We start from the raw sequence: 23,451 nt of genomic DNA, 5'->3' as shown, positions 1-23,451 counted from the left end.
AATTCTTACCATGCCCATTATTAAAATAGGATTTCCTGCATATAGAAATTAAAGTTTTTGTTTTCAACATTCATCACAGGTAACTTAAACTCTATTTTTATTCATACAGTTGAGTATTTGTCTCCTAAGCAGACTCTTCAGTATCATTGTCACTTCAGAGCTGTGTGCGTGTGTGTATTTATGTATTATATTAAGTTAAAATAAAAGTGTTCATTGTTCATTCAGTATTGTTGCAATTGTCATTATTACAAAAATGTGTGTGTGTATGATATATATATATWTTTTTTTCAAATAATAATTTAAGTAAATCGGCCGATTAATTGGTATCGGCTTTTTTTGTCCTCCAATAATCGGTATCGGTATTGAAAAATCATAATCGGTCGACCTCTACATGATATATTTTTTTGCTACTGCTCGACAAAATAAATCTGTTGACCAACAGCCTATTGACCAAACAATCGACCAGTGGACGAAATGGGGTCAGCCTTACTAGTGTACTGCAACTCATTTCCTCTTTATCAAATTACATACACAGTATCCATGCCAATGGATCATCTTTTTATTGTTCGAGGGCAATTAAAGCCTGATCATTCTTGCACAAATAGCCACCCCATAAATCAACAAAATAGAGTCCTACAAACTGCACCACTGACTTGACCTAGATCTTATTATAACCTATTAACAGAGCTGCTGGTTGGTTCTAGGTCACACTCTCATGCAATCATTTCTTACTGTTTGGTCATGATCAGTGGTATCTGGGACACAGTACCAGGGACAGGAATACTAGTAAAAGAGGACACACCATAGACCAATTAATTTTAGGCATCAATAGGCTCCTAAAGATCTCTGGTTGTTTAGGTGTGTGGTGAGATGGGCAGTTTGAACACTCACTAAAACTGGACCATGTGATGTATACACACCTGTTTCATGGTGCATCCAATAAAACAGTTTCTAACAGTCCTGTTCCTGTGACAAAGGGAAATCACACTCCAGATGTCAAACACTTTTGCATTTCAACATCTTTGTACCCCATCAACTATGGATTGAAATTGCAGAGAAACAATGTGATGCAGAGTTACAAATCCTAATGAAGGCGCTCTGATGGGTTGTGTTGGTTCAGACCAAAGTCTATGGAGGAGCTAACAGATGTTTAGAATGGAGACGCATGTTTTTATGAAACAGTCAAAGAGCTCTCCCTCCCAGAGGACACCTCTGAATTGAATGAAGTGGTGAAACCTGAAAGGCAGCCAGCTGAATTCAAGCCAGTTAACAACTCCACTGTCAGAGGTTAAAACAGACATACACATATCTTCACAGATCTGAGTGGAGAAATGAGTCTGGCTGTATCTATCCTGACAAGTTCCCTGCAGGTCAGGGATGGCTCATTAAAGAATAAATTACCCAGTCAGAGTAATAGCAGAAAAGTAAGAACTCAAGGTACCTCTCCTTGACACCCGCACACACCAGACTTCAAGAAATACTTGACATTTCCTCCCCACAGGAAAAACAGAGTGGGATAGAATGAACAGCAGATTGAAATCCCAGAATTCTGTTCCACTATATCAAAGAGGATACCTCAGGGTAGAAAAACACATAGGAGAAATGGACAATGAAAATGAATCGTTGGTAGTTGTGTGGGCTTTGGCATGAAACAACTCTAGTTACGTTCACATCAGATCATTTTTTATAAAATCCTAATTTCTTTGGTTTAGATAAAATAATAGAATGGGTAATTAAAAAAAATATTAAAACAAGACTGTGGTGAGACAGCACATGTGATGAGTATATTGTAATGTTCACAGTTCCCTTACGTGTAAGCCTCTGAGCATCTGGTTGCCAGGTGTGTGGATCCTGCCTGTCAAGACTGAAACTGGTGGTGGCTATGGGAGAGTAACGGGAAACACAACCCCTTCACCATTCACACTGCTTGTTTATGTGCAGTCCAGTGTCACACAAAGTACAACATTCCCACCCACCCCCATGCATTTAAAGCTAGTGTCCTTCATTGAAACCATAACAAAGCGGTAAAAAGCTGGGGGATGGACCTGGTAGAAATGTAACCACTCAAATTCATAGACAGAGCTATGGATGCAAGGGGCTGACCATCCATTATCAAAATTATAGTTTTAACCATGTTGAGGCTATACAGTGTTTACATTATTTACAAACATTGTAGTTAAACAAGCGTATATTTTGGGTTCTGATGGGGTACGACAGTTGAACTAAACTCATGTTGCATTTATAAGTTATATTCTTTAAGAATCAATGGGTATATATATAATTCATTTATAAGTCCAAAAATAGATGTAGCAACTACAGATTCTAGCTTTAACTAGAGGTGACCTGCTCACACTGGCAATATTAACACATTCTTCCAATCTTTACTAACGACAAGCCACTGGCTTTGAGTAAAGCCAGAGTGTCTATGTATGCGCATGACTCAACATTATACACATCAGCAACTACAGCAACTGAAATGACTGCAACACTTAGAAAGCTGCAGTTTGTTCAGAATGGGTGACAAGGAATAAGTAAATGCAACAGTCCTAAATATTTCAAAAACCAAAAGCATTGTAAGTGGGACAAATCATTCACTAAAACCTAAACTAAATATTGTAATAAATCATGTGGAAATTGAGCACGTTGAGGTGACTAAACTGCTTGGAGTAACCCTGGATTGTAAACTGTCATGGTCAAAACATATTGATACAACAGTAGCTAAAATGTGGAGAAGTCTGTCCATAATAAAGCGCTGCTCTGCCTTCTTAACAACACTATCAACAAGGCAGGTCCTACAGGCTCTAGTTGTGGCACCTGGACTACTGTTTAGTCGTGTAGTCAGGTGCCACAGAGGGACTTGGTTCAGTTGGTTCAGCAATTGGTTCAGAACAGGGCAGCACGGCTGGCCATTGGATGTACGCAGAGAGCAAACAAGAATAATATGCCTGTCAATCTCTCCTGGTTCAAAGTGGAGGAGAGATTGACTTCATCACTACCTGTATTTGTGAGAAGTATTGACATGTTGAAAGCACCAAGCTGTCTGTTTAAATGACTAGCACACAGCTCAGACACCCATGCATACCCCACAAGACATGCCACCAGAGGTCTCTTCACAGTCCCTAAGTCCAGAACAGACTATGGGATGCTCACAGTACTACATAGAGCCATGAGTACATGGAACTCTATTCCACATCAGGTAACTGATGCAAACATTAGAATCAGATTTTATTTATTTATTTATATATAAAGGTCTATTTTATAATTGTTTTTTTTAAATATATATATATATATATATATATATAAAAACAATTATAAAATAGACCTTATGGTACAGCAGGGACTGTGAAGCAACACAAACATAGGAGCAGACAAATGCATACAACACACGATAACATACACACACATGGATTTTGTGTTGTAAATATATGGTAGTGGAGTACAGTAGGGGCCTGAGGGCACACGCTTCATGTGTTGTGAAATCTGTTGTGAATGTATTGTAATGATTTAAAATTGTATAACTGCCTTAATTTTGCCAGACCGCAGGAAGAGTAGCTGCTGCCAGCAGCAAATGTGGATCCATAATAAATAAAAATGTTTATCTACATACTTGTAAGAGAAGGGCACTAGTTTTCAAATCGACCACACCAAATCTTTCTCCAAGGATATATATTTTTTTAAATAGTTTGACTACTTTTGAGGAATTGGGATGTCAAATGGATAGTGTCGTGTTCTGTGCAGTTCTATTTTAATTTAGACTTTAGGTAGACTGTAGTACTGAGCAATGCCCACATTCCTGGGCAATGCAGGCAGAAATCCAACATTCCACACACCTTGCCAAAAAATAAGGAAATGGACTTTGATACTATAAATACTCTCAAATTATATATCTATTGCAACAGGTAATATTCAGTTGGTTGGCTTGTACATTATGAAGTAAATTAATCACTCAACTTGATGGCTACAGATGATTAAAGTTCACCAGCTAGAACAGGAACCAGCGAGAAGATCCTCTCTTTAGAACTCGGAGATCCATCTACCCAATCCATTCTAAACTCTGATAAACACATAGTTAAATTCCCCCTCCAGATGCTTTAACCATCTGGAAAAATACACATTCCCATGACAGCTCAATACAAACCCAAAGCTGGCCAAAGAGGTACAGTGGAGAATGTCCACAATACAAATATAAAAAAATGGATATGCCAGTAACGGTGCGTGGGTAAAATCACTGGGGAAGCCAAGCCAATTCATATGCCTTGCAACTGTGATACATATGCCAAAAAGCTGGTGGCAGAATAAATTCAACCACAGCTTTGTTTTATCACAGAACTGGATAGGAACCTCTGTCCAGTGAAGACCACAAAGCATATTGCATGTACAGTAACATTAGCAAGTTAATGTTTCCGATATTGTCGGACGACTAAATAACGATTGCTTTAGAACCACAGGGAGTTACCGCAAGTCGCAAAGGAAACAGGAGCTGCCTCCACTATTCCAGCACCTTTTCAACATCATCAAATCACCTCTGCTTAGTCTAAGTGCTAACAAAAACAATTTAGTCCAATCAATGTAAGCTAAATATGATGTGGCTGTCCATTGTTCTGATTTGTGTGTGTGTGTGTTCGTGCAAGTAGAAAAACATGTTGACTCACCCTACTTGTAGAGAAACACCAATGCCATCCTCTCTTTCATGTTGACGAAACGGTATATCACTCGGTCATACGGTACACGCTTTTATTTTTTGTTATCCTAGAATTAAGGAAAACCACAAGTCTAAATCCCCATCTCCATCCATGGCTAATTTAGGAACGGGCCAAATTTTAGCTAGATAGCCACCAGAGGACAACACAATGAGATGCAACAATTCAAGTGTTTCTGTCAATGACATATGCTCTCAATGGGATTTGATATGAGTGATGCCAAAATACAAACTGGCTTCCCGTGACAGTTTCTTTTTTTGGTGCGCCAGGACCATTCACAGTTTAGCTCAATGCTGATTGGCAAATTTTTTAATACTTTTTTTGTCAAGGGAGGCAAGATCCTCGCTGGCTTCCCTTGCCTTCAATGCTACGGGCAGCAACAATGTCATACTGGTTTGGACCAGACAGCATCAGATAGGATGGCCTACACGTACAAAGAGGCACAGTTTCACTTGCTCAGATGCTTTCTCCTGTGAGATACATTCAGCCACTTGAGATCTGGGTACACATATGGGTAGAACCTCAGAATCACCCTAGCAGCAATGAACCAGGATACAGACTTATACTTAGTCTAGGGAGTGGCAAAGGCTTGGAGACCCTCCTCCTTTTCATCTTGTCTGGAGACTTGAGTGATGACCAGCTTTCACAGGCCTTTACCCTTTACTCAAACTCCTGCTGAAGCCCTGCCATCTCTGTGTTTGTTAATTGGAACAAAGCAGCAAAGAATGTGCAAGGTCCTTACTTGGAAGTGAGTTTGTGTCCCTAAATCTCTACAGAACAAATGGGCATGCAATAGCCACTGCTTTATTTTAGAATGATCTTTGAGAATAGGCCCTAATAAGGAGAAATGAAAAGAGAATATTGATATTTTGCTGCAGAATCTTGTAAGTAAGTGTTGGAGATGAGCAGGAGTGACAGACGAGTCCTGCCAGAGAGATAACAGTAGAAAGACCTGCTACACAGGAACATGGGAGTGTGCGTGGGGTTGAAAGGTTAGAAGTGGGAGGTTCAGGACAGAGCTTGTATCCACACTTCCAATTGCCAAACTAACACACTATAAAACAGACATATAGTAATGACCAAAAGTCCATAAAATCATTATGAAAACCATAACAATATGCTTCTCTTTTAACTACTGCAGTGCAACTTGGAACCAAAAACTTAAGTCATGAGATGTTACAGAAAACTTCAAACTGGACCTTGACTTGTCATTTCAAGAGCATATGGCCATGGGGCTGTTGTAGTCATTGTGCTATTGTCCTAAAAAACTCCTCTCCAACTCTCCTTTGTTTGGTGTCAAGGGGGTGGGGGGGGGGGGGGGATTACATACACTGTACAGTACACACAGAACAGGGTCATCAAGCCTCTCCAAAGGAGGCAGCTCCTCACACCCGACATTCACCCTCTCTGTGACATGACTGTGGAACCATGTGGATGTGTGGTTACATAACAGAGGCAAGCATCCCTGCTAAAGAATGCCAAACAAAATAACGTGTTTAGATGATAAAAGCATGTAACATATGCAGTAGTCAATCTGTAAGATAATTAAATACCCACAATCATTCAGAAGGAACCAGCCTTTCCCAACAGAACCTTCACAAATTCTCTCGATGACATCATCATCAGCAAAGACACCACTGATATGTGGAATCTATTACTGGCAATATCTCAGCAACATGAATCTCACAGAGAAACAGCAGCTCACTCAGGCTGGTTCTTCAAATGGACTACTATAACATTGTTGAACAATCATGCTAAATTAGGTACTTACATCGTAGGCCTCTCTGCTGTTCCTCAGCCAYCAGCGGCTCAGCTCACTCAGCTCCACAATGGGCTGCACCTTCAGCCTCACAAAGTCCCCAGACTGACGGATCTTCTCCACGATCTCGTCCCGGCTCTTATTCTCCACGTTGTGCCCGTTGATCTCAACCAACCTGTCTCCAGGCACCAGACCCAGCGCCAGGTCCTTGGTCCCGGCACCAGGCTCAGCGAAGTGAACCACGCGGCGGTAGACCCCACCATCAGGCTGCTGGTCCAACATGGTTGTGCGGCGCAAGGAGAAGCCAAAGTCTCCTGTGTTGCGGCGCTGTAGCTCCAGTTCCCTGAGCTCAGGCATGGGCGGCGCCAAGACGCCAGGCAGCTGCAGGTCTGCCGGGAAGGTCTTCTCCACCACCTCTGGGATATGAACCCTCTTCCCAGCCCTGCCGTGGCCCTGGCGATGCAGATGGGAGTCATGTCTGTGGTGGTCAAACACCTTGTTCTCTATCTGGGGAGATGGTTGTGTTGAGCTTGGTGTGGAGGCCTCAGAGACACTCCCTTCTTTGTTTTTCTGGGAGGAAAAGCGCTTCATGACCTGGCCCACCTGGGAGTGCTGCTTTGCCAGGCTGCCGAACTTGGCCGCTCGCTCCTTAACAGAGGTGCGACGGGGATCCTGTCCCCACTCCCCCTTGATGTCATCACTGGAGCTGGCGGCACTCATCTGGCCCAAGTCCAGGACCATGCTGCCACGGTTGCTGAAGCGATCAGCATCTAGATCAGTAAAGCTGAGCTCTGTGTTGCTGGCTACCTTGATAGGGATGGGGCTGGAGATCTCCAGCTTGCCTTTGTTGTCCCGCTTAGAGCCTCCTCGGTGGAGGTTGAAGAAGCCCCGCCTCTGGCTCATTTCCTCCAGACTATTCAGCTCTGCCTGGGACATCCTCTCCTTTTTGTCCTTTTTGTCCTTCTTCCTCTCATCCTTATCCTTGTCCTTGTCTTTCTTGGTCAGATGAAACATATTTGGCTCCAAATAGCAACCCCCTCAAGGTTGGTTTGTGTAGGTTTAAACCAGGGGGGTTCCATACACAAGTGAAGTTTCAGTTCAGGCTTTCAACCCTGGTCATGGAAGCATCTGGGTGACAGTTAGGAATGTCATCAACAGAGGGGCCCTGAGGAGAGAGGAGACTATAAAGTAAGTCTTAGGCTAGGCAATAATCCAACAATCATCCAATACAATGGCAATGAGATATCATGTGTCATGCTCATGGCTAAAGACAGACTCATGACATGCAAGAAACCTGTGAAATATAATTTATGTCATGCATGTTTATCCAGAACATACGGGTATGAGTCAGCTTTACACAGCAATGCATTTCAATGTGTCAATTAACTTAAAATCACCAAGGGCTAGGTAGAAGAAACCAGACACTGTCGTTGTAGCGAGGGTATCACATGTAATAGAGGCTGCCTTTCATTAAATAACAATGTTGCTTCTTCTCTCGGTGAAACTTTTCAAAACCACTGCACTGACACGTGATTTTACGAGGACACTTTTCTAAAGCAGATTATTATGTGGTTTCCTAAAGAAGTTGGTATGCTGATGTCTTCGGTAATATTTAATTGATGTGACACAAATACTATTATTTGCAGGTTGTCGGTGGGAAGGATATGGCACTTAATAATGCAAAGAGAGTGTGTCCCTGTGGACCCTTCATTAAAAACGAATGTGTTCGAAGAAAATAGACCAGTAGGAGTTCTGTGTTTCTGAAGTAGACCCCCTTTACACCAGTATAGTCCCAGTCCTGAGGAGCCAAAGAATATGGCTAGTTTTCACAGCGAAACTATTTATAAATCTGTGTATGAATCATCATCTTCCAATCAGGTTGCTGATTCATTCACTTCCTGACCACCTCACTCCAGCCCCACTGTTACACATCAATTAAGCTACTGATCCTCCCCATGCGTTTCGTGCCGCATGGCACTGCATTGAGAAGTACATGCATGCAAACACTGAGTAGACAATCTAAAAACTAAAGGACTAAATACAAACCGGCAATATCACAGTAGCCTATAATGTCTGCAATACGATAGCGTATGCGAGCCACTTGCCCTATAACTATCCACAGTGAGAAATAATAACATTAACGTAAATCAATGTAACCAGTTTGGTTACACCTGAAACATATCCCTAACATAATTGATACATTGTCACTGTCTACTCGTGTATCCACTGCTGTGGATAGGTTATTGTCGCGGCTAGTAACAGTTTGGTCATAATGCGCTCACATTAAGCTACTTTGCCTTCATTATCACACCGGTGGCTTCAGATGACAAACAGTTTCATCGAGAGAGAAAAGATGTACAGACCCGGGTCTATTTATGTATTTTATCAGGGGACTTGTAGGTTACTCACCACTCAGTGATATGCAGGTTTAGAGTTGGTGAACTGTCCGATGAAGGGTTGAGAGAGATTGTCAGTAGCTTTTCACCAGTTTACTGTAGTGTCGATGCAGGGCGGTCGAGAAGTCCAGTCTTTTAACGCAATAGTGACCGTCAGCCGGTTCGCAGTGACACCTCCTGGCTGATTTGAGGACATATAGGGACCCAGCCTCAGCCCAGAGAAAAAAAGATAGGCGGGATCATAGACTGATTGGGATACAATGTGGTAGTAGTCTGTTGACTAACCTGTGCATTTAGCGTACTATAGAACAGGGCTCCTCTACCCTGTTCCTGGAGAGCTACCCTCATGTAGGTTTTTGCTCCAAACCCAGTTGTAATTAACCAGGAGTGAAAACCTACAGTATTGTATCTCTCCAGGAATAGGGTTAGAGAGCCCTGCATCGAATGATTGTGTGCAACAACAAAAAATATTATGTTGGTAGAAGCATTGACAGGTTATAGGTCCCTACTGTAGGCTACTGATACAGGCTATTGTCCGTAATTTCATTAAAGTAATAATGTCAAAAGTAGCCTGGCCTAGGCTATTTTAGCCATACTTCATAACTTTGTCAATTCTTTTCCAATTGAACAGGCTCATTTTTGATAGGAAATATTATGTAGGATCTTTAACAATTAAACAAAAGTTTGTAAAGTTAAACTCAGCAAAAAAAGAAACATCCTCTCACTGTCAACTGTGTTTATTTTCAGCAAACTTAACATGTGTAAATATTTGTATTAACATAAACTGAACAAGTTCCACAGACATGTGACTAACAGAATTGGAAAATGTGTCCCTGAACAAAGGGGGGTTCATGCAGATGAGCAGGGACCCTGGGCATCTTTCTTTTGGTGTTTTTCAGAGTCAGTAGAAAGGCATCTTTAGTGTCTTAAGCTTTCAAAACTGTGACCTTAATTGCCTACCATCTGTAAGCTGGTAGTGTCTTAATGACCATTCTAGGTGCAATTTCGAAATTTGGCTGTGCACCATGAGTTTTTCTCTTGTTATATCAGTCACTGAAAGTCACTCAATTAATGTTTATTAATTGTTTATGGTTCATTGAACAAGCATGGGAAACAGTGTTTAAATCCTTTACAATGAAGATCTGTGAAGTTATTTGGATTTTTACGAATTATATTTGAAAGACAGGGTCCTGAAAAAGGGACATTTCTTGTTTTGCTGAGTTTATATCTTACATGACCATCTAGGAAAACAAATCAAGTGTGTTTAAAAAAAAATACAATCATCATGTGGACTAAAGTTGAATGGCATGTGGTTCATCATATACAAAGGACCATGATAAAGGCATTTCAGAAAAGCATAGTCCCTAACTGTTCATCATTTAAAGGGATAGTTAACACAAATGACAAAATAACACTTCAGTTTCCTTAGCCTCTAAGCCAGGGGTGTCAAACTCATTCCACAGAGGACTGAGTGTCTGTGTGTTGTGTTTTTTTCTTTCAATTAAGACCTAGACAACCAGGTGAGGGGAGTTCCTTACTCATTAGTGACCTTAATTCAACAATCCAATACAAGGGTGGAGCAAAACTTGCAGACACTCGACCCTCCGTGGAATGAGTTTGACAGGAGCTGTAAGCAGTCTATGAACAAGGTATGACAGCAATCCAGGCTTCGGTTTAGTTTCCTTGGCACTGTTTCCAAATGCATCTGTGGCACAAATCCCATTCAAGTCATGGGACCAATATTAGCATTTGTCACACATCATGTTCAAATCATCTATAAGTGACTTTGTTGAGCTTCACAATCAATTTTAGATACTTCTGGATGATTTGGAAATGATGCACGGAAAATGCTAATATCGGTCCCATGACTTGAATGGGATTTGTGTTACAAATGTTAAAACGTTAGCATTTAGAAACCATGCAAGGGAAATAAAACCAACGCATGGATTGCTGAAATACCTTGTCTATTATCTGTTTACAGTGTAAGGAAACCAATGTGATCATTTATAATTTGGGTGAACTATCCCTTTAACAGCTGTCCTACTTTTCTTGGTTAGAGTCCAGATGTAGGTGTAGCATATCTCCTTTATTCTTTGCCTGTTTCGATGATATGTTTCTTTTCATAGGCTACATGGAACAAAACACAATAGTATCCACTGTTAATCCTGGAATCATTTTATTCAGTGATCTACAAAAATGTATGACATTGTTTTCCTGGAGATCCAATTTACCAAACCAAGGCAACTAAAGTTAGTGCTTGGTTCTGAAATGGGCTCACTGCTCAACAGGGCATTCTTGATACATTCTTTGATACGAAGTTCACAACTAGTTCACTACAGATGCTCTCCTTCCCTAATGGAATTTTGGGTGAAATTTTTTCTTGTTATTGTTTTTCATATGAACACAGTCCGAGTGAGCACATTCTCATCAAATAACAGTACTCGGTTGCTCAAAAGATACCTCGTTAAAGTTACTCAAGTCATCTTCTAATCAAGAGGAAAAGGGCACTTTTCTCTTAGAATCACTAGATTCTAACATGAGGTAAAACTGGTATTGTACTGAGAAAATCATTTTATGACAAAATGACCCCAAAAAACGTTTATAATAATAGCTTGATAATTGTACAGTGCATTCGGGAAAGTATTCAGACCCCTTGACTTCTTCCACATTTTGTTTTGTTACAGCCTTATTCTCAAATGGATTAAATGAAATGTTTTCCTCATCAATCTACACACAATACCCCATAAAGACAAAGCGAAAAACTGTTTTTTTTTATACAGAAATACATTATTTATATAAGTATTCAGACCCTTTGCTATGAGACTCAAAAATGAGCTCAGGTGCATCCTGTTTCCATTGATCATCCTTGAAATGTTTCTACAACTTGATTGGAGTCCACCTGTGGTAAATTCAATTGATTGGACATGATTTGGAAAGGCACACACCTGTCTATATAAGGTCCCACAGTTGACAGTGCATGTCAGAGCAAAAACCAAGCTATGAGGTCGAAGGAATTGTCCGTAGAGCTCAGAGACAGGATTGTGTCGAGGCACAGATCTGGGGAAGGGTAACAAAACATTTCTGCAGCATTAAAGGTTCCCAAGAACACAGTGGCCTTGATCATTCTTAAATGGAAGAAGTTTGGAACCACCAAGACTATTCTTAGGCCGCCCGGCCAAACTTATCAATCGGCGGAGAAAGGCCTTGGTCAGGGGGGTGACCAAGAACCCGATGGTCACTCTGACAGAGCTCCATAGTTCCTCTGTGGAAGGACAATCCTCTCTGCAGCACTCCACCAATCAGGCCTTTATTGTAGAGTGGCCAGAAGGAAGCCACTCCTCAGTAAAAGACACATGACAGCCCACTTGGAGTTTGCCGAAAGGAACCTAAAGGACTCAGACCATGAGAAACAAGATAATCTGGTCTGATGAAATCAAGATTAAACTCTTTGGCCTGAAAGCCAAGCGTCACATCTGGAGGAAACCTGGCACCATCCCTACGGTGAAGCATGGTGGTGGCAGCAACATGCAGTGGGGATGTTTTCAGCGGCAGGGAGACTAGTCAGGATTGAGGGAAAGAACCTTGATGAAAACCTGCTACAGAGCACTCAGGACCTTGGACTGGGGCAAAGGTTCACCTTCCAATAGGATGACGACCCTAAGCACACAGTCAAGACAATGCAGAAGTGGCTTTGGGACAAGTCTCTGAATGTGCTTGAGTGGCCCAGCCACTCAACCCGATCGAACATCTCTGGAGAGACCTGAAAATAGCTGTGCAAAATAGCTGTACTCCCCATCCAACCTGACAGAGCTTGAGAGGATCTGCAGAGAAGAATGTGAGAAACTCCGCAAATACAGGTTTACCAAGCTTGTAGCGTCATACCCAAGAAGACTTGAGGCTGTTATCGCTGCCAAAGCTGCTACAACAAAGTACTGAGTAAATGGTCTGAACACTTATGTAAATGTGATATTTCAGTTTTAGCTTTTTTTGTACATTTGCAAGAATTTCTTAACCTGTTTTTGCTTTGTCATTATTGGGTATTGTGTGTAGATTGATGAAAAAAATAGGATAAGGATCACTTTAGGATAAAGCAGTAACGTAATAAAATGTGGAAAAAGTCGAGGGGTCTGAATACTTTCCGTAATGAACTGTATATGTTGAAATATTGCAAGTGTTATTTCCTTTTGAAACCATATAATTTGTTATATTATAGATGTTATATGAATAGTTACCAAGGTGGTTGCATTTGTACCCGTGTACACTCCAGGAATAAGCAGCACTTTCTTTTAGTTAGAGTAGTAGAATACACAAGGTGCAATTTTGAAATTTGGCTGTGCACCAGGAGTTTTTCTCTTGTTATGTCAGTCACTGAAAGTCACTCAATTAGCCATGTCAGCTAACAATTTTTTGATTAGTAAGTTATTCTAGCCAGTTATCTAAACATGTAATAATCATGGCCAAATACTGACCGGGCATGCAGAGCATGTGCCCAGGGACCGGGACCTCCAGGGGGCCCTCATTGATTTTGTTAGTCACTCTCATTCAGATATTATTAACATGTCAAGTATTGACAAAATGTGTAGAATTGCAGAAAGCTTGCTTTAAAACTGTAAAATTTTCCCTACTGCCTAAGGTAAAATGTGTAGAATTGCAGGAAATTAACTTTTAAACATACATTTTTCCCATAGCACGCAAAGGAGGAGAACCCATAGTATGCAAAAGCATACAGACTGTATGTGCTCATATTTCTGTTTGTACAAGGCCGGCCCTAGCCTTTTGGTAACCCTAAGCAGGATTTGGTTAGTGGGCCACCCCACTTCTCGGGAAAAACATTTTAATAAAATCTCGCTAAGGGCCCCCAAAAGGCTTGGGTCCGGCCCTGTACACAGAAATGTGAGCACTTAGTCTGTATGCTTTTGCATACTATGGGTTCTCCTCTTGTGTGCTATGGGAATTTCTTAAGATTAACTGCAAAAGACTCAAATGACTGTTGCTTTTGTACTCTGTCTTACTGTAAACAAAAGTAATCAATCGTCAGATGAACAAATGCAATCAGAGGAGGAAGCAAAGGAAGAATATTTAAAGGAAAGGACAGATTGATAGTTCACAGCCAGGACTTCTTGCCTCTGCCTGTTTTGGACATGTTGGCCAGTTTGGCTTTAGTGCGTTCTTTCTCATCTGGGCTCCTCTTGGAGGTGCACTCTACTGTGTAGTCAGTCTCAAAGGAGAAGGCAGGGGTGTGGGTTGACAAGATGCCACTGCTCTTCTCCTGGGACATGGGAGGGGGGGTCTGCAGGACCACTCTGCCTCGTAGGGAGTGTTTGAGCTGCAGCAGCAGAGGGTTGTGGTTGTGATACAGGTCCATGCGTTCCACAGGGTCCCTCTCTGGCTCGCAACATGTGGAGCAGGCCGAGCACAACACATGGAAAATATAGACCCATCCCAGGTAGTGCAGTTCCACAATGTTCAAGATGAAGCAGCCCAGGCTGATGCTGAACATGAAGTTGAGGAAGATGGTCTTCTCCGTGGCACGAGACACGAAGCAGTCAGTCCGGTTGGGACAGGGGTAGGTCTCACAGCGGAACAGTTGAGGCACTTCAAATCCAAACAAATAGTACTGGCCCACTAGGAAGGCTATCTCCATGACGGAGCGCAGCACCACGTGGATGATGTAGGTCAGTAGTACCTGGCTGGACAGCTCGGTGGGGTCCTTCCCCACCTCCCTCAAGTCCTCCTCCAGCAGGCTTTGCTCCACACACTCCCCTTCCCGGGTGCCCCACTCCTCCTCATAACGGGGGATGAAGGAGGGGCTGCTGGCCCCCACGGCTTCCCCACCCTCCACCCCTACATGTTTGAGCCTTTCACGTGCAGGAGGGTGCTTGGCGACCACCTGGATCTTCTCAATCTCTAACTTCTCATCCTTGGCGATCTTGTGCAACACGTAGACAATGTAGAAGATGGACGGTGTGGAGACGAGCACGATCTGGAAGACCCAGAAGCGCAGGTGTGAGACAGGGGCGAAGGTGTCATAGCAGACGTTGTTGCAACCAGGCTGCAGGGTGTTGCAGGTGAACTTGGACTGCTCATCGCTGTACACCGCGTCCCCCACCAGGGTCACCAGCAGGATGCGGAATATAAGCAGCATGGTCAGCCAGATTTTGCCGATCACCGTGGAGTGGTTCTGCACCTCCGTTAGGAAGCGGCCAAGAATGGACCAGTCTCCCATTTGTTAACCTGGGGGAACACAGATGAAGAATAAACATCAGAGGCCTATGGTGTGTTGAACCCACCACACGACAGCATTATGCCCCGCAGACAAATCAAAATGAATGATACATCATGAATCTTCTGAAGGAGTGAGACGATGGAGCCTGCTCATCTGCACCACTGTCTTATTTCCTTGTACTTTATCAAGATCTTTTAATAGGTGAGCCATCAATACATGTTAGTCTCACTACTGAAAATGTAGTGTCTATTGCAGGATGGGCTCATGCTCAGTCAACAGAACCATGAAGCCATAAAACACATCAACACACACTGTTGTCTAACATCCATAAGAGGAGCCTCAAAATACTTAGCTGAATTGTCTTTTCATATAGGCTTTTTGTACTTTCCCTTTGATACAGATTAGTGTCTTTATGTGAACACAGAATTTATTTACAAATAAAAAGACAGCCTACAGTACACTGTGTTTACAAACTATGTTTGAACCTTTCTCTATGTGTTATGTCGATGTTTTTGGTTTTATATACAGTTGTAGTCGTAAGTTTACATACAGCTTAGCCAAATACATATAAACTCAGTTTCACAGTTCCTGACATTTAATCCTAGTAAACATTCCCTGTCTAAGGTCAGTTAGGATCACCACTTTATTTTAAGAATGTGAAATGTCAGAATAATAGTAGAGAGGATGATTAATTTCAGTTTTTATTTCTTTCCTCACATTCCCAGTGGGTCAGAGGTTTGCATACACTCAATTAGTATTTGGTAGCATTGCCTTTAAATTGTTTAACTTGGGTCAAACGTTTCAGGTAGCCTTCCACAAACTTCCCACAATAAATTGGGTGAAATTTGGCTCATTCCTCCTGACAGAGCTGGTGTAACTGAATCAGGTTTGTAGGCCTCCTTAATCACACACGCTTTTTTTCAGTTCTGCCCACAAATGTTCTATAGGATTGAGGTCAGGGCTTTGTGATGGCCACTCCAATACCGTGACATCTATTTTGTGAAGTGCACCAGTCCCTCCTGCAGCAAAGCACCTCCACAACATGATGCTGCCACCCCCGTGCTTCACCGGTTGGGATGGTGTTCTTCGGCTTGCAAGCGTCCCCCTTTTTCCTCCAAACATAACGATGGTCATTATGGCCAAACAGTTTCACCAGACCAGAGGATTTTCTCCAAAAAGTCCGATCTTTGTCCCCATGTGCAGTTGCAAACCGTAGTAGGGCTTTTTTTTTTGGAGCAGTGCCTTGCTGAGGCGCTTTCAGGTTGGGTCGATATGGGGACTCGTTTTACTGTGGATATAGATACTTTTTGTTTCCTCCAGCATCTTCACAAGGTCCTTTGCTGTTGTTCTGGGATTGATTTGCACTTTTCGCACCAAAGTACGTTCATCTCTAGGAGACAGAACGCGTCTCCTTCCTGAGCGTTATGGCGGCTGCGGTGTCCCATGGTGTTTATACTTGCGTACTATTGTTTGTACAGATTAACGTGGTACCTTCAGGTGTTTGGAAATTGGTCCCAAGGATGAACCAGTCTTGTGGAGGTCTAAAAAAAATTCTGAGGTCTTGGCTGATTTCTTTTGATTTTCCCATGATGTCAAGCAAAAGAGGCACTGGATTTGAAGGTAGGCCTTGAAATACATCCACATGTACACCACCATTGCCTCAAATTAGTCAATTAGCCTATCAGAAGCTTCTAAAGCCATGACATCATTTTCAAGAATTTTCCAACTGTTTTAAAGGCACTGTGAACTTAGTGTATGTAAACTTCTGACCCACTGGAATTGGTACAGTGAATTATAAGTGAAATAATCTGTCTGTAACAATTGTTGGAAAAATTACTTGTGCTCAGCACAAAGTAGATGTCCTAACCGACTTGCCAAAACTATAGTTTGTTAACAAGAAATTTGTGGAGTGGTTGAAAAATGAGTTTTATTGACTCCAACCTAAGTGTATGTAAACTTCTGACTTCAACTGTATGTGTTGTTTAAATTAGTGATCTTGGTTATTCTAAATACTATGGAAAAAAATGCTTAATTTATATGATTATGAAGTAGAAAGAGAAAAATGAAAAATAGGTTACACTCTCCATAGTACCGACAGACACAAACTACATAACTAATAATAATACCTCACTAATTTAATAAATGTACACTTTGTAAATGTACCCTACCCCTCTACTCAACCTATTCAACAACAGTCCATGGTGAAAAGGAAAACACTGACTACAGACTGTCATTGCCAAAATGCAAAAACAGCTGAAAATGTCCACATAGCACATACAGATCCTAATAAAGGATTTCTGGAGGAACTTACCTTAGGAAAATGTCTTTCTTTCCTATCCAAATTTGGAAAAATGCCAAAGCAAGCAATCTGCATAACTATATTTGATGTGGGAGCTGGTTGCTGGACGTTATGGAGTCTACTGAGCTGGATGAGGAGAGAATGGGCTGACCACACATATTACCAAACTCTGAAACACTCATTGTACTGTATGTGAACAAAGGCTTTCAACATACAGTGGGACAAAGACTTAAATGTACAATGGGGGGCACCTTTTCTGAACAGCCGTTCACAGTCAAGCACAGAGTTCAAAGAACGTTCTGGAAAAAATTGCAACAATACTGATTTGTAAATGGATATCTGCCTGCTTTTAAAAGGTAGAGCTGAGGAAATGGGATACAAATCAATCATGTGAGACACCCATACCTATCTATTTACAATTTGCTGGAAGATTGCAATAAAATAAGGTAATGGTCAACCTTTGGGATAATATAATTCTAAAGCATCTTCATAACAATCTCTTTATTTCAACATAACCAGCTAAATTTACAATGACAACTCCAGGTGGCAGTACTAGTAGGCCTATTGTTGGATGTATAGTTATCCACAGATCCACTTGTTGAATCAGTCCTTGTTTTTACAGATTAATTTATCCCAATGCCCTGAAACCTTATACCAACTGAGTTATCAGTCATATCTAAATAAAAATAAACAGCCTAATCTGCAAATGTTCTCATTTTCCATCTTGTTAGTATTGTGGCTTGGTCAGGCCTAATTTAGTATAGATCATTAGTTAGTAGTTAGGAACACTCAGGACACAAGGTCAAAACAATAGGTGTACAATCCCTTACAAAATACACTGGCAATATGTGTTTCTCTATTTCATTTAGATATTTTGTATTGAAGCATATAACTATTTTCTATAATATACATGATTTAGGAAAGTGAAATCACCATATGTTGTCCTATCAATTTCCATCTAAACTTCCATCCATTGAAAAACACCTTACAAACACAGCAAACCCAACTCCTATTACTACAGTATCCTTAACACTTCTAATCCTCAAATTATTTATTTAGATTCATTACAAAGATTCTCCATTTGAGTGTGTAGGCCAACGATTCTCGCCATTGGCACAGGTTGAGAACAGTTAATGATACTTCCACATAGAATTGGCTTTCCAGACATACAGATATTTTCTCAGGTGATATTTCCATTTATTTCTCATATAAAATATAAACGACATACAGCTACTGTGCATATATAATTACTGTACAACTTGAAGAGAGGTGCATTCCATTCACCTTCTACTGATGGTAAGAACTGCATGCTCTCTCTTCTCACCTTGGTCACAAGGGCCCAGTTTTTCAAAAGTCACTTTATCGGATTTTGGCTTTATCAGATAAGATTAAAAATTTGAATTGGGTTTTTCAAAACTAAAAAAATTGATTCTGATCTTCCGGATAGGGATTTCGTAATTCAATCTGACCTTTAATCAGAATTAAACGTCATTTTTGCGTTATTCAAAACTCAAAGGTAGTGATTAGTATAGTTTTGATGCCGAAAATTTGGATTATCTTGATCTCACTGTAAGGGTGGATTCAGGGTGGATTTAGAAAGCCGAAAGGCACTACAACCAATAAATTTCAATGTAACTAAGGTGAGAAGGTTTAAAAAACATTCTTACATCTGAAAATCAAAGGTTTGTTATGTTAAATGAAAGCGCGAACCACAGCATTTAACCAAGGCAAGGTGACTGGGAACATGGATGAGTACAAACAGTCCAGATATGCCCTCTGTAAGACAATCAAACGGGCAAAATGTCAGTCCAGAGACAAAGTGGAGTTGCAATTCAACGGCTCATACATGAGACGTACAGTGCATTCGGAAAGTATTCAGACCCCTTCACTTTTTCCACATTTTGTTACATTACAGCCTTATTCTAAAACGGATTAAATAGTTTTTTCCCTCAACTCTACACACAATACCCCATAATGACAAAGCAAAAACTGTCTTTTAGAAATGTTTGCTAATTTATTAAAAATAACTAAAATATTACATTTACATAAGTATTCAGACCCTTTACGCAGTACTTTTTTGAGGCACCTTTGGCAGCGATTACAGCCTCGAGCCTTCTTGGGTATGACGCTACAAGGTTGGCACACCTTTATTTTGGGAGTTTCTCACATTCTTCTCTACAGATCCTCTCAAGCTCTGTCAGGTTGATGGGGAGCGTCGCTGCACAGCTATTTTAAAGTCTCTCCAGAGATGTTAGATCAGGTTCAAGTCCGGGCTCTGGCTGGGCCACTCAAGGACATTCAGAGACTTGTCCCGAAGCCACTCCTGCGATGTCCTGTTGGAAGTTGAACCTTCATCCCAGTCTGAGGTCCTGAGAGCTTTGGAACAGGTTTTCATCAAGGATCTCTGTACTTTGCTGTGTTCATCTTTGCCTCAATCCTGACTAGTCTCCCAGTCCCTGCAGCGGAAAAACATCCCCACAGCTTGATTCTGCCGCCACCATTTTTTTATTTWTTTTTATTTCACCTTTATTTAACCAGGTAGGCCAGTTGAGAACAAGTTCTCATTTACAACTGCGACATGGCCAAGATAAAGCAAAGCAGTGCGACAAAAACAACAACACAGAGTTACACATGGGATAAACAAATGTACAGTCAACAACACAATAGAAAAAATCTATGTACAGTGTGTTCAAATGTAGTCAGATTAGGGAGGTAAGGCAATAAATAGGCCATAGTGGCGAAATAATTACAATTTAGCATGAACACTGCAGTGATAGATGTGCAGATGATGATGTGCAAGTAGAGATACTTGGGTGCAAAAGAGCAAAAAAATAAATAACATTATGGGGATGAGGTAGTTGGGTGGGCTATTTACAGATGGGCTGTGTACAGGTACGGTGATCGGGAAGCTGCTCTGACAGCTGATGCTTAAAGTTAGTGAGGGAGATATGAGTCTCCAGCTTCAGTAATTTTTGCAATTCGTTCCAGTCATGGGCAGCAGAGAACTGGAAGGAAAAGCGGCCAAAGGATGCTTCACCGTAGGGATGGTGCCAGGTTTCCTCCAGACGTGACGCTTGGCATTCAAGTCAAAGAGTTCAATCTTGGTTTCATCAGACCAGAGACAATCGAATTCTTGGTCACCTCCCTGACCAAGGCCTTCTCCCCCAATTGCTCAGTTTGACCAGGTGGCCAGCTCTAAGAAGAGTCTTGGGGGTTCCAAACTTCTTCCATTTAAGAATGATGGAAGCCACTGTGTTCTTGGTGACCTTCAATGTTGCAGAAGTTTTTTGGTACCCTTCCCCAGATCTGTGCCTCGATACAATCATATCTCGGAGCTCTAGGGAAAATTCCTTCGACCCCATGGCTTGGATTTTGCTCTGACATGCACTGTCAACTGTGAGACCTTATATAGACAGGTGTGTTCCTTTCCAAATCATGCCCAACAAATTTAATTTTCCACAGGTGGACTCCAATCAAGTTGTAGAAACATCTCAAGGATGATCAATGGAAACAGGATGCACCTGAGCTCAATTTCTAGTCTCATAGCAAAGGGTCTGAATACTTACGTAAATAAGGTATTTCTGTTTTAAATGTTAAATACATTTGTAAACAATTCTAAAAACCTGTTTTCGCTTTGTCATTATGGGGTATTGTGTGTTGATTGCTGAAGATTTTTTTATTTAATCCATTTTAGAATAAGGCTATCACGTAACAAAATGTGGAAGAAGTCAAGAGGTCTGAATACTTTCCGAATTAACTGTATGTGGCAGGGACTCCAGACTATCATAGATTATAAAGGGGAGACCAGCCACGTCGTGGACACCGACGCCTTGCTCCCAGACAAGCTAAACACCTTCTTTGCCCGCTTCGAGGAAAACACAGTGCCGCTCACAGGGACTGTGAGATTTTGTTCTCAGTGGCCAGTGTGAATAAGACATTTAAGCATGTTGACCCTCACAAGGCTGCCGGCCAAGACAGCATCCGTAGCTGCGTCCTCAGAGCATGTGACTATCGACTATCGCCCCATAGCACTCGATTCTGTCAACTTGAAGTACTTTGAGAGGCTAGTTAAGGATCATATCACCTCCACCTTACCGGACACCCTAAACCCACTACAATTTGCATACCGCCTCAACAAATCCACGGACGACGCAATTCCTATCGCACTGCCCTATCCCATCTGGACAAGAGGAATACCTATGTAAGAATGCTGTTAATTGACTACAGCTCAGCTTTCAACACCATAGCGCCCTCCAAGCTCATCACTAAGCTCAGGGCCCTGGGTCTGAACCCCTCCCTGTCCAACTGGGTCCTGGACTTCCTGACGGGCCGACCCCAGGTGGTGAAGGTAGGCAACAACACCTCCGCTACGCTGATGCTTAAAACGGGGGCCCCACAAACACAGGTGCATGCTCAGCCCCCTCCTGTACTCCCTGTTCACCCACCAACTCAATCATCAAGTTTGCAGACAACACAATATTGGTAGGAATGATTACCAACAACGAAGAGACAGACTACAGGAAGGAGGTGAATGCCCCGGTGCAGTGGTGCCGGAAAAATAACCTCTCCCTCAACTTCAAAACAGCAAAGGAGCTGATCGTGGACTTCAAGAGACAGCAGAGGGAGCACCCCCCCATCCACATCATTGGGGGCCGCAGTGGAGAACGTGAAAAGCTTAAAGTTCCTCGGCATGACAACCTGAAATCCACACAGACATTGTGGTGAAAAAGGTTCAACAGCACCTCTTCAACCTCAGGAGGCTGAATAAATTTGGCTTGGCCCCTAATATCCTCACAAACGTCTACAGATGCACCATTGAGAGCATCCTGTCGGGCTATATCACCGCCTGGTACGGCAACTGCACTGTCCACAACCGCAGGGCTCTCCAGAGGGTGGTTCGGTAAGCTCAACGCATCAGCGGGGGCACACTGCCTTCCCTCCAGGACATCTACAGTACCCGGTGTCACAGTAAGGCCAAGAAGATAATCAAGGACCATACTCCATACATACAATGTATGGAGTAAAGTGACCAAAACATCAGCCAGGAAGCATAGGAACTGAGAAGTGGTCTGTGGTCACCACCTGCAGAATCACTCCTTTATTGGGGGTGTCTTGTTAATTGCCTATAATTTCCACCTTTTGTCTATTTTATTTGCACAACAGCATGTGAAATTTATTGTCAATCAGTGTTGCTTCCTAAGTGGACAGTTTGATTTCACAGAAGTGTGATTGACTTGGAGTTACATTGTGTTGTTTAAGTGTTCCCTTTATTTTATTGAGCAGTGTATACACTTGTTGAAATATTAATTAAGGATGTTTAAGCCTGGAGACAATTTAGACATGAATTGTATGTGTGCCATTCAGTGGGTGAATGGGAAAGACAAAATATTTAAGTGCCTATACAGACTGTTGTATAACTGTAGACTATCCGCTAACAAATGAGAACAAGATTGTCCTAATTAGGAAACGAAACTCTTTAAATAGCCTAGAGATAAACTAGTACTTCAAGCGCCGAGACCCCTAGAGGGCGTAGTTCTCCCATTACGTATTGTGTTAGACCATACGACGTACTTTGGCGAACCTTGGGGCTATCTATTGTAGTTTTTCCACGGAGATTACGAGTTTAAGCAAAAAGTATTACCATGGTGCTTGTATTATGTGTAAGGTAATGCGATTCAGAGGTCAAAATGTTCCTCAGCGATCAGTCAACATTTATGAAGAACAGCTCCCAAGTATTCCTACATGATACCATCTGCGGAGCCATTGATTACCTCTGCTGTTTATTGAATGCCCCCTGCAGAATCAGGGAAACACAGACATAGGGGTGTTTGATACATTTAGTAGCCTACACCAGAAATATTAACACCCAATTTCATATTCTACTTAATATAAGTTGGATATTTAGGTTATGTAAATTAATGATATTTGAAACCTTTGTTGTGCTGAAAATAAGTGATATACTTTCTTATGAAAACTCAATTATTGCCGCCCTAAAATGCTTTCAAAGTGGAACAGTCCAAGGGTTACAGGAAGTTGTAGCAGCTGCCATGTTTGGCTGCTTTGTTGTAGGT

At 41.7% G+C, this 23,451-nt stretch overlaps 2 protein-coding genes across 2 annotated transcripts in view; both read right to left on the bottom strand.

Moving 5' to 3' along the window:
* Nucleotides 1-9,001, bottom strand: part of LOC111981787 (unconventional myosin-XVIIIa-like) — a 101,622-nt gene extending 92,621 nt beyond the window's left edge. The window contains exons 1-2 of the mRNA XM_024013222.3: nt 8,869-9,001; nt 6,472-7,624 (exon numbers count right to left, since the gene is read on the bottom strand). Coding sequence (XP_023868990.1) covers nt 6,472-7,473 — 1,002 coding nt within the window. The 5' untranslated portion in view covers nt 7,474-7,624; nt 8,869-9,001. The remainder of the gene's footprint in view (nt 1-6,471; nt 7,625-8,868) is intronic.
* Nucleotides 9,002-9,672: 671 nt separating this feature from the next.
* LOC111980352 (gap junction delta-2 protein) lies at nt 9,673-17,483 on the bottom strand. Its single transcript, XM_024011076.2, has 2 exons — nt 17,393-17,483; nt 9,673-15,089 (listed from the first exon to the last, which is right to left on the bottom strand). Exon 2 carries the CDS (start codon nt 15,079-15,081, stop codon nt 13,960-13,962), a length of 1,122 nt encoding a protein of 373 aa, XP_023866844.1. The 5' UTR covers nt 15,082-15,089; nt 17,393-17,483; the 3' UTR covers nt 9,673-13,959.
* Between the last annotated feature and the right edge of the window lie 5,968 nt (nt 17,484-23,451).

Source organism: Salvelinus sp. IW2-2015, linkage group LG20, assembly GCF_002910315.2.
Source record: "Salvelinus sp. IW2-2015 linkage group LG20, ASM291031v2, whole genome shotgun sequence".
In the NCBI taxonomy this organism is placed as follows: Eukaryota; Metazoa; Chordata; class Actinopteri; order Salmoniformes; family Salmonidae; genus Salvelinus; species Salvelinus sp. IW2-2015.
This window is presented reverse-complemented; position numbering and strand designations above follow the sequence as displayed.